Source organism: Phodopus roborovskii, unplaced genomic scaffold (genome assembly GCF_943737965.1).
Source record: "Phodopus roborovskii unplaced genomic scaffold, PHOROB, whole genome shotgun sequence".
Classification (NCBI taxonomy): Eukaryota; Metazoa; Chordata; class Mammalia; order Rodentia; family Cricetidae; genus Phodopus; species Phodopus roborovskii.
This window is the reverse complement of record NW_026126567.1, coordinates 4,167,061-4,179,424: the sequence shown is the minus strand read 5'-3', so window position 1 is coordinate 4,179,424 and position 12,364 is coordinate 4,167,061. Positions and strand designations below refer to the sequence as shown.

The 12,364-nt window shown below is 43.4% G+C and overlaps 1 protein-coding gene across 1 annotated transcript in view; it reads left to right on the top strand.

The window, feature by feature from the left end:
• The window catches only part of Khdrbs3 (KH RNA binding domain containing, signal transduction associated 3), a 138,252-nt gene that overhangs the window by 46,930 nt on the left and 78,958 nt on the right, over positions 1–12,364 (top strand). Inside the window, exon 2 of the mRNA XM_051202510.1 lies at positions 7,042–7,160. Coding sequence (XP_051058467.1) covers positions 7,042–7,160 — 119 coding nt within the window. The remainder of the gene's footprint in view (positions 1–7,041; positions 7,161–12,364) is intronic.

Below are 12,364 nucleotides of genomic sequence, written 5' to 3'. Positions count from 1 at the left end.
TATATATACCGCCCTCTGAAGAACCCTGCCTCAGCCTGCCAGCCTAATGGCACCTAGTTGGGGCTGTTATTGTGTCTTCACTAAGGCCATTCCATCTTTCTGTCAGGCCAGCTGCTTCAGGACTGTGGGTAACGTGGTAACACCAGTGGACTCCGTGATTGTGGGCCCATTGTCCTACTTCTCTGGCTGTGAAGTGAGTTCCTTGATCAGAAGCAGCCCTGTGGGGATACCATGATGGAGGATAAGGCATTCTGTAAGGCCACGGATGGTGGTTTGGCAGAAGCATTGCACGCAGGAAAGGGATCTGTAAGCAGTGTAAGTGTCTACTCCAGCCAGGACAAAGTGTTGTATTTCCCCAGAGAAAGGGGTCCAGGGTAGCCAACCTGTCCCCAGGTCCCCAGAGTCAGCATCAATTCAGGGCCAGTCTCCAAAGGACCCCAGGAAGTCCTTTGTTCCCTTCACACAGTGCACAGTTAGCCTTGTAAAGAAAGGATTATAGGTCTCTCTGAGGAAGGATTGGGGAAAGATTTAATAGTAGGACTGGAGAAGGCTAGCAATAAAAACTCTTAGGTATTTTCAAGGTCCTTCCGCAGGGCAACTTTGTCATCCCTTTTAAGGGGTTCTGGGTCTGCAGACTGGCCCACGCCTAGAAATGGTTCATGGGCTGAGATTCCCTTTTGACACAATCCAGTGGAACTTATCTTCCATTTGAGACATTTTTTTTTTTTTCCACGGATGCAGATAAATAAACGAGGCATCTGGATTGAGTGCCCAGGTCCATACAAGTCATGCCACTAGCAAAATCACTTTGCCTGTGATTTGACAGCTACAGTAGCTTCCCTTTGGTGACTCTTCTGCCACCTGGCCCCTGCTTCTGAGGGCCTGGCATTTAGTTCATGCAGCTGAGCAGCAATGTCTTCAAGCTTAAAGGAGAAGGTGACAACAAGGATTTGGTTTTTGGATGAGCTGGGGGCCCTCTCTCCGCTTTACATTTTGTGGATTTAGTGAAGGGTGTGTCTTCTGGGCCTTCCATGTAGAGGATTCGGTTTTACAGTTTACCCACTCTAGCTTTGCAATTTCCCTGATGCTTAAAATCCCTTTGTTAGCACTAAGTCAAGGATATCAGGCATCTCCAACTCCTTTTCAGTAAGCCACCCTTGAACAAATGCCTCAGCTAACCATTCAAGCAAACTTTTGACACCTTTTTAAATGGTGGGAGCTTCCATGTTGAACCTGGAATCTACTCAGCCGTAAACTCAGCCTGATCGAGTTTATGTTCCTTTCGCTGATGTTGCACACTCTCACAATCCATTTCCACACCCATTCCCCAGACTGCTGTTTGGATGAATTAGCAACTCATTAAGCTCTTTAGTATATAGACCTCAGGTACTGCACTTTCTAGCTCCCTTCTAGGACCCTGCCTGAAGTGTGGTTATTGGTTTAGAGACAGCTAGCTATTGTGACCCTGGGGGACATGAGGGTTGTCCTGTCTGACACTTCCTTCAGAGAAAGTCACTGCTGCTTTAGCAGTCCGTGAAGGATCAATTTTCTCAGTCAAAGACGAAAAGGCAGTATTGCAGGGGGTTGGAGAACCTCTGCCAAAGCAGAGACAATGTATTTAGCTGAGATAAACCCCGAGAGTCGGAGGGTTCTCCCACGCTTCCCCGTCCAGTGTTACAGGGTCCCATTCCTCACCAATCAGGGCCCTTACTTTAACTGCTGAGGCTGGGACTTGGATTTTCAGTGTAATTCAGCCAGCCTCGGGATGAGGGCTTTTGTTTGCTCTCTGGTTGCTGGAGAGATTCTCCTCTAGACTGTGCTTCTAGACAGTTGATGTGCATTTGGACCTGGCTGATTTTTATAACTGAACTCATTGCTGTCCTTCACCATATTCTGAGATGCTTGAAGTGGGCTAATTTTATCACAGAGTTCATTCTTTTCATTTGTCCATTTATCCAGAGGTGCTAGGAGCGAGTAGCCAGCATCATTTTCCTTATTTTTTCACAAATTGTCAACATTTTCTATAGTCAACAAATTCATTGCCTTTCACAATTAGTAAGTCAGGATAATCAAATGTGTTTGTCTCTTTAAGTTTGCTTATAAAATAGTTCACACCATGGGCTTTTAATACTCTCCTAGCTGGAGGGGCTTCAGTAACTATAGGTAATGGCAAATTGGAAAGCCTATTTCAGACACTTCCAAAATTCATCTTTATACATCTGTTGGTCTAGAACCCCTTCTGGTACCAAACTCTGTGTTAGTCAGGGTTCTCTAGCTCAGTGGCTCTAAATCGTCCTAATGCTGTGACCCACTAATACAGTTCCTCATATTGTGTTGACCCCAACCATAAAGTTATTACTTTGTTGCTACTCATAGCTATAATTTTGCTGCTGTTATGAAACACAATGTGAATATTTTTGGAGATAGAGGTTGCCAAAGGGGTTGCAACCCAACACACCACCCCCAAAGTCGTCATCCTCGGGTGGGCGTGGCTGTACGTGATTTCCTCCGCTTCATTGTTTCTCCTTGCCTTTGCTGTGAGGCTTTATGTGTACTGCGCCCAAGTGGGGCTTTGTCAGACAGACCTGCCACATGCTTTTCACATTGCCAGAGGCCTTACATGTCTGCCACTCCTCCTTCCCTGCTACTCTGCCCCTCAGAGGCAGTGTGGACAGACCTCTTTGTTATATTCATAACCATATGCTCTCTGCTACCAGCAGTCGGAGGCGATGTGACCAGAGCGTTTGGTTTCTTTACTCTCCCTGTGCTGTGCCTGAGTTTGCCTGCCTGTCTCTGTGCAAGTTCACGACTCCTGTATGTAGTACCGCCCCATGTCCCTTACTCTGCCTCCTGTCCCGTCTCCCTCTTCTTCACCTTGTTCCAAGTCTTACCCTGACCCTCATCCCTCTTCATTTTAACCCCCGAGCCCTTCACAGCTCTTTATTGCTTGGATTATTCATATCTTTGTTGGAATTTAAAGACAAAGATTTAGTTTTATTTTATGTGTTTGGGTGTTTTGCCTCCATGTTTATAAGTACACTGAGTGCATGCCTAATGCCTTAATGGATAGGTGTGAGCCACCATGTGGGTGTTGGGAACCCAACCCAGGTCCCCTGCCAGAGCAGCAAGCGGTCTTAAACCCTGAGGCATCTCTCCTCCCTCCATGCTTTTGCATGTAACCCTTTACCAAAGTGTTCAGATGACTCAAGTTTATCCATTCTTTTCTGGAATCTCGTTTTCAAGGTCAGCTACTTAACAAAAAAGAAGCTCCAGGAAAGCCAAGTTGCAGTGTGAGGCTTTCAGCCTAATGTCTCATTCAAAAGTGTAAGTTCTGCATGTGCTCAACCCAGGGACTCACTTCCTTAATACTTGCCTTTGCATTCTAGCTTATAACAATCCACAACCCCACCCCAGCCCCCACACATGCACACAATCCACAAGATTCATTGGGTTGATTCTTCCCTTAATAAAAGCATATGAATGACCTGTTGTTGATACATGTTAAGGGATGCCTAGATTTTTTTAGTTCTGACTCACTAATTATGTGATTTTTAGAAATCATCATGGAAAACTGTGACATCCATCTGAGACGCGGAGGTGGAATGAGAGAATCAGTAATATTTCAATGAACAGTACCTTTACCTGTACTGAGAGACTGCTAACTAGTATGTATCCAAAGCCCATTTAGTTCTGAGGTATAAAAAGAATCCACAGAGTAAGGCAGAGACAGATGTAATATTATGCACAAAATGCTTCAGAAAGGGACTAACAGCTTTGGGATGTGGCAGCCCACTTTTAATTCCAGCCACAGAGGCAGAGAGGGAGCCCCAGAGCAGCTTGGCTAACAAGACTAGTAATATCAGTGAGTTCTGGGTTTGATTGAGACACCTTGCATCAGTGGGTAAGTCCTGGGTGATGGCAAACTATCAAGGATGATTTCCTGCATTAACCTAACCTCCACACACACTTTCAAACACATGAATATTCACCCACACTTGTACTCACACTCCTACAGATGAATGCATACACACACACGCATGCATACAACACAAACATGAAAAATGGGGAAAATCTAATTGTTTTATGGGAAATTTTAGTTTACCTAGTTTGTTGACTCATGTCAAAGATTATTTCTAATTATTATATGAATAGATAATAAAAGATGGGATTTATTTTCTCTTACTAATTAACACTTTAATCTTAGATAATATACTCAGTGAAGCAGCTGACTTTTGACTTGCTGCCGTTTTATTTCTTAATTTATTCGCTGAGAATTTTAACCATGTATACAGTTATGATCATATCTGCCCTACAGTGTCCTGAAGTTCCCAACATGCCCTTCTCCCAACTATATGACCCCCTCTTATTTTTTTTTTTTTAAATAACCCACTAAATTAAATTAATGCCACTCATAGGTGCATGGGTTAGGCCATCCACTGTAGCTCTGCCGACCTACCAGTGGCCACGCCCCCAAAGAAAGCGTCTCCTTTCCCTAGCATCTGTAAACTGCCACTGGCTCCTCCATTCGGAAGGAGGGCTTTTGAATTCCTTCCCCTCCATATTGGAGTTTCAGCTGGCGTGCTTTTGTGCAAGTAACTGCCGCTGTGAGTTCGTGAGTGTAATCACCGTGTCCTGTCCGGGGGACTGCATTTCTTAGACTTCTTCCCACCCAGTTTCTTACATGCTTTGTCTTTCCTCTTCTGAGGTGGCCCAAGAGTCACAGAAGAGATTGCGATGGTATTTAATAAAGCTGTGCCTTTTTGGATCTGTACTCACAGCTCTTACTCTCAGCACTCTGACCAGTTAGACACCCTCACAATGACTGCTGCCCCGTGCAAAAGCAAGCTCCTCTGACAGGCTGAGAGCAGCCTAGCTCCATGGGTAGAAACATATTTAGAAGGCAGTTTGACAGCATGGCCATTAAAAAGAAATCACAGCAGGTTCTACCCTAGGATGTATGGCCTTCCTCCCAAGACCCCAGCCTTGAACTTTGGATTAGGATTATAATACCATACCAGGCATTACGTTCCCTCCTGTTGAGCAGACCTCAGAACTATTGAAAGCAGGTAGCTACTCCATGACAGCCATGCCCCTTCTGCCCAAGTGGCACGTTTTCCCTGTAGCCTGTGAGGTCCATGGCTGGGAAAGCTAACTGGTGGTGAGGAAGTTTCTTTGTTAGGGTATCAGTTGCTTTCTTTATGTCCTTTGACCAACATGTGTGGTGTCTTCAGCAGTTGGGTCCGTCTGTCCTTGTGGTTAATAGTGGGCAACCAAGAGAAATGGTGTAGTTGGAGACCTCTGGGGAGGTTTTTGTTTAACAGCCATGTCTTCTGGGAGCAGCCTCCATTTATGCAGGCTTCTTGCATTTTAACTAATACTCAAAAACTACATTTTGAAATTACCTTACCAACTAGCAAGCTTCCATAAAGCTTTTTCATAACCCTTAGCTTTGGTTAATTATCTCCTCCTACCTCCACCCCCTTTATAATTACACCTTTAACTCTCACTGTGTCACCCTTTCATCCATCACGTGTTCTACAGTTTCCTCTAATTACATTTTAATTGGATTATACGTTTCCATATACCCTTCCTCCAGGTTACTCCAAAGGACTCGGTGCTTTTTATTGAAGAATAAAAATTATTAATTTATCACACCACTGATTCTGAAATTATTCACCTTGTTAATTTATGGGAAGTGGCTGAGTGTTTCTCATCTTCAAATCGTTTCCTTTCTCTCATTTCCTTCCCCATCACTCTAGTTCCTGTTGCAGTGTTTCCTGGCGCAATCAGATCTTTAATGCCAGCAAGGTACCCAGTGATCCAATCCTGTTCTGGAGATGGAGAGTGGGACATGCACACTCCACCCACTGCACCTGCATTCTCTTGGGGCAGAGATAGATAGATGATTGATAGATAGATAGATGATAGATAGATGATTGATAGATAGATGATTGATTGATAGATAGATAGATAGATAGATAGATAGATAGATAGATAGATAGATAGATGATAGATAGACAAGTCATCCCTTTTGTGCATTTCTCCCCCCCTCCAGTTCTTTCTCCAAGCCTTGTGTCTTGTAGTTGTTGGGGTGAAGTCCATAGGCTTTGCTGTGGAAGCACCTGGCTGTGCCTCTTGTATACAATCAAATATTGTAGACGATATACAAAGTGAGTAAACGTGTGTGTGCTTCCGTTTCTGAAACTTGCACATGTCAGGTGCTGGGAGGAGGTGTTTGTATGTAGAATAGTCTTTACATTAGAGGAACTTGTGAGAGATGCTGCCTCCATTTTTCTCCATTGCAGTAATAGAGCTGTCCCCCGTGTGCTCTGTGAGGATCAAGCTAGGAGGGATTAATTTTCCTGTTTGCGATACTTCCCCAAGGAAGGGGAATCTGTAAGCTTTAGATGGATGAACCTTGAAGGAAGATGAGCTCATTCTAGCTTCCCAGGGAAGGGAGGGGATCTCCCTGCAGAAGACAGTGTATTTAGTGTGGTGGCCATGCTGTATGCGGAGGTGGGCTTAGAACCAGCTTTTAAAACTTGCAAAAAATATGAAATAAAAATAGAATTAGATAATTTCCCACCTCCTCTTTCCTCCCTTCAGCCCTCCCCCTGCCCCCCCCCCCGCCCTCCCCTTTGCTCTTCTGATCCCTGTCTTTGAGCCAATCCTTGGCAGTACAAGCTATAGAACTCCAGGCAAGACCATCAGTTAGGGTGCCGGTGCTGTGTAATGCTGAGCTGACTCAGGACGGGGGTGGGGTGGGGTGGGAAGTCCCCAGGCTGCTTCTTCATTAATTTTTGTTTAATTGTGTAAGTTTGCGTTTGTCCACTTTTGCTGTCATTAGCATATACAGCTGAGGGCTGCTTTGAGAGCAGTACTTGCTGCCTTCGTCACTGAAGAAGATTCCATTGGTAAAATAGGAGCTGTGTCATCACTTGAAAATGTCTGCATTTGATCTTCTCGAACAGTGGAGCTAGCCAGACTCCACACCTGCCGTTCTGGGTCACGTGCTTCATGGGTATCTTTTTGCCTCCACAGAAATAGAGAAGTTTCAAAAAGGAGAAGGCAAGGATGAAGAGAAGTATATTGACGTGGTGGTAAATAAGAACATGAAGCTGGGACAGAAAGTGTTGATTCCTGTGAAACAGTTTCCAAAGGTAAGAAGTGAGCTGTGAGTCGCTGTTAGCCTGCACCCCAGGGAGCAGACACTAGTGTGGGAGGCTCTTTGGGCTTCACACACTGCTGAAGCTAATTAACCCTTTTAGTGAACTTAGTGATCTGATTTTTTTTTTCTTTGACTTCAGTATATGACATGTGAAGTCATAACTAGCCATGGGCCCAGCCTACCTTTCTTGTCAGTTCCTGATTTAAGATGAGAAATGGTTTACAACTAAAATTGTTTATGTGAAATGCATCGAACAACATTGGGCATATGCATGCCTGTTGGAACGAACATTCTTTCCGGTGTTTCTATGTGTTTCAGGAACACCGTTGTTTATACCATCGTTCATTTCTTTGTATTGCAGAGTGATGATCCTTACTTACTGTACTAGAATAGTTTAGACAGTTTTCAGTTTGATGTTAAATATTACATTGCAGGAGTGTCTGCTTGCAAGTTGTTTTCTGCAGGTATTTTTATTTATCTGCCCAAATGCCAAGTATTGAAATGGAGCTTTGTTCAATTTTTCAAAGAATTCCAGTCCCCACCCCCCCACCCCCCAAGTGCTCACACAGTGTGAGGTATCCGTAGGTGAAACATTTGGGTTGTGGCTGCCTGTGATATGGTGTGACCTTTAACATGGTGCACTCTTGGGAGTTAGTTGTTACCATGCTTTCTGTTGTTCTGTTGGTCTCTTCTTGTGCTCTGATGATTAGCATTCTGTGTGTTTGTGTCTGCTGTTACGAAGGACACATGCTTCCCGTTTCTCTTTTGGCTGCATGCATTTTGATGACTGACTGCTAGGAGCTGTTTATAGACCCTAGGTACAAGTGTTTTATCATCATTTTTGGGTGCTGTTGAATCTCAAATGAGTTTTGTAGATTGTGTAACTTAGACGTTTGCTCTAGGGTTACCATGTCCTTCAGCAATCCCTTTGTTAGAAACTTAACCCTAGACTTGACTGTCAGTCATGTTTGGAGGTGGGACCTTTGGGAGGTGGGCTACTTTGATGGCATTAGTAGCTTATAGAAACAGAGAGATAATGTGTTTGTTGCTCAGGCATGGGCCTTGAGTTCAGCCCCATGTAAAGGCTGGCCCTAGCGGCATACTTACTAAGAGTGGGTGCAGGAAGCCAGCCCCTCTAGCCCAAATAAGGAACAGTGGTTTCCCTAAGAAAGCCTGTCTCAAAAACTAAGAGGAAAGCAACTGAGGAAGATAACAGACATTACTCTGCCCAGGCACCCATGGCCACCTGACTTCCACATGCACTAAAATAAAAGAAAATGAAAAAGGAAGAGGAAGAGAGATCAGATTACCCTGCTTACTCTTTGCTTTTGATTTTTATCCTCAGATGGTGAGTTGGCCACCCTCCATTGGAAAATCGTACAACCAATAGTATGTAGGGATCATGAATTGGTCTAGAGGCATTAAAAACAAAAGTGGGGGTTGGGATGGGAGACAAAGATGGGTGGTAGGGAAGGGGTGTGTGTGAAGGACCAATAATTACTTCACAAACACATCCACAATTGCAAATTCTGGTGTTTTGCTCTAGTATGTCTCAGCCTACAGAGCTGGTGACCAATAAACATCCATTCTTTGAAAGTTTCCTCTGTTCAGGAATTTTGTCACAGCAACAGAAGATGGAACAAGGCAAAAGGGAAGCTTATTTTTCTTTCCCCTGTGAGAGTGTTTGCTTTCCTCATCAGGATCTGATGCTTTCTGTCCATGGATCGATTTAGCACCTTTGATGGAAATCAAATGGCTGTGGAAGTGAGGTTTATTTCTGACTGCTTTGTTCTGTTCCACTGATGTATTTATGGGTCCTTATTCCAGGGCCACAGTCTTGTTTACTGCCGCTTTTTATGGAGAGACGTGAATTTAAATTGCTCCAGCTTTGACCTTCTTTTTCTGGATTACTTACACATTCTGGATCTTTCACAATTCCACATAAATTTATGAATCCACTCATGGATTTCTACACAGTGGCCTCTGTGTTCTGCTGATGGCTCTGGGGACTGTGCCCTCTTCCCAGCTTTTACTCTTCCTTGTCTGAGTGTGATATGGCTGCCTGTTGGTATAGACATCTAAGATTCTTCTCAGCAGCATCGCTCACCTTCCTAGTGCAGGGTCTGTCTGACACTCATGACTATTCACTATCAGAAATGTTTGTTTCCACCTATTGACCTTCACAGCTTCAAAGACAGCATCCGCTATCCTTATTATCTGTTTTTGTTGTTGTTAAATTACTAGTTGATTATGTTGTTTGATAGGTCTGTTAGGATTTCTCGTTACATAATCATGGTATCTACATGTGCAACTTTACTTCTTCCTTTACAACATCCAAACCTCTTACATTTCTGCTATGACCCTGACCACGGGTGGTGGGGGTAGGAGACCTCTGCTTTCGCCAGAGAAGAAAAATGTACGATTCTATTTTATTTCTCATAATTACTTTATTGGTGAAAAACTTAAGAGCAAATGAAAATGATATTTTACATTTCATGTAGTTGCCTCTTCCATCCACCATCTGTTAAGCAAGTGTGCCCCTAGTGTTTGGGTGTAATCGGGAAGTCAGATGCCCTGCTGGACTCTCTCTGCTGCAACTGTTACCTAATTTTGTCACAAGTGTTGTGCTCCAGTTTTATAACTCGGGAAGGTTATTTAATAAGCAGATTAAGACAGTCTTAAAAGAAAAATAGTAGCTTTTCCAAATGCAAAGCAGTCTGTATTTTTTATTTGGACTTCTGACTGGTCAAAATGTGGAGTCTAATGTAGTGAGTGATTCTCAGCGTTCCAGATGCTGTGACCTTTTAATACAGCGCATGTGTGGTGACCCCCCAACCACAAAATTATTCTTGTTGGTACTTCATAGCTGTAATTTTGTTACTGTAATGAATCATAATGTATGTATCTGTGTTTTCCGATGGTCTTAGGCGACCCCTTGTGAATGGGTCAACCTCAAAGGGGAGGCTACCCACAGGTTAAGAGCTGCTGGGCTAACGGCTGCGATTCCTCAAGTACAAATCAGTTCTTAAGTTAAAAAATAAGGATGCTATCACTTTTGAGAAGCATTTGGTCTGAGGTGTCTGCTGTGGCCAGTGCTCTAGTCTTCTGCTAACTGAACTTTCAGTCTTAATCCTGAAGGTGGTTGGTATTCCTGAAAATACCATAATTTTGTCTGATTAAAGCTTGTTAGCAAAAACCAGCTCACTTACTCGAAGGCAGATGTGTTTGTACTTACACACTCTTTCCTAGTGTTTTAGAAGTGTCAATGTGCCAGGTGGTGGTGGCACACACTCTTAAACACAGCGCTTGGGAAGCAGAGGTAGGCGGATCTCTGAATCCCAAGACAACTGGGGCTATACAGAGAAACCCTGTCTTGAAAAACAAAACAAAAGTGCCAACTTACTGATGTGTTGATTTTGGTTTGTCTTGAAAACAAATTATCTGTGACACTTTTAAGTTCATGCTGAAAATGCAAACAGATGCAATTGCCTGGGCAAAGCAGATCTAGGTGGCGCTTTCGGTGCCCCCCATCCCCGAGCGCTAGCGTTTCAGTGGTTTAAACGGTGGCCTGCATCAGCCCCCAGCCCCTCCTAGGTCTGTCTTTCCAGGAAGGGTCCAGGAGCTGCTTCCTTCCCTTTCATCTTTTCTGAGAACTTTGAATGTTTTCTTGCCTCTGCTGAGGCGAATACTAGGTATTGCTTATCTTGTTTATAGACTGATTATTGTTTTGACTGCTCTGAATTAATCCTTTGTTGAAGGCTATTTGATAAAGACGTTCATTTGCATACTGCAGGATTCAGAATCCTTTATATTCTCCAATGATAATGTCCTACAACATGCACTTAATACCTTTGTGAGATTTGTTACTGGTTTTATGTTGCTGCTATAAAACGAGTGAGAAGTACTCTTTGTTTTCTAAATCTTGGATAGAGTTCACTCACCAAGGTGTCTGGTCCTGCTGCTTGACGAAGAATTCAGTGACTGTTGTGACACTAGTTACATTTTCCAATTCAATTTTTCTGGAAAAGTCGCTTTATTGGGCTTGTCTGGCTCATGGTATTTTAAATATTATTCCTTCAAGTACTTCTGGTGACTTTTCTCTCACCTGTCTAGAGTTCAGTGCATGCCCTCTGATGTTCTCAGTAACTTGTACCATTCTGCTTGCTTTTGTTAGCCATGTTTTTGTTTGATGGTTGTTCTTCAGATTAGATGGTTTTCATTGTTGTATTTTTTCTGTATTGTATTCATTTTGCTATTATCTTCAATCAGGTGAATCTTTTTCTTAGCTACAGTGTGTGTGTGTGTGTGTGTGTGTGTGTGTGTGTGTGTGTAAGATGGGGGCTCTTAATGTGTGGGTGCACCAAGGTGTGTGTTGAATTCAGAGAACTACCTTGGGTGTGGTGCTGGTTTGCTGGCCTTTGATCTTGTGTGAGTCAGGCTGGCTCTTATGGTTGGTCCCAGCTGCTTACTCCAGCTTGCTGGCCCATGAGCTGCTTAGACGCTTCTGCCTCTGCTTCCCGTGTCTGATTGTAGATGGATGCTGCTGCCCTCAGCTTTCTGCGGCTTCTGGGGACCACACTTAGGTCTCCAGCCCCATAGATGCTACCTTCATTTATGCCGTCGAGCGCAGTTCAAGCAGATGCTCCCAATTCTTGGTCATTTAGTTCTGAAGTTTTGGCTCTCTTACCTTGACGAAGAGTTGTGTTGTCTGTCACGCTGAGTAATTTTTGATTGTATCCTGTTCATTCTTGCAAGGCTCAGTTCTGCAACACTTCTCTGAAGGACACTGATGCCTTGTTGATAGCTAATTAACCAGATTATATTCAGACTGTAAACTATTAATAAGAGTTGGGCTCTTTCTTTAGCTTGACTTTGCATTTAATGCCAGAGTGTATGGTTATTGGAAGCCCAAGATCTTGGCAGATCTTCTATTCTGATCCCTTTTCTGTCACTTTCCAGGGCTCACAATAGTTGACTTCAATATTTTTCTTCAGACATGGACAGTTTATGGTTGATACCTATAGGTATCAGATTTTGGCCAACCTTATTCACAGACTTAGGCATATACACTTTTATATAAATAGAAAGTATGGACAGACACATTATTAAGCAAATATGGCACATGGAATGGATAGAATGATGAACAGACATAGCAACCCCTTTTTAATAATATTTGGGTACACGATAATTATCCTG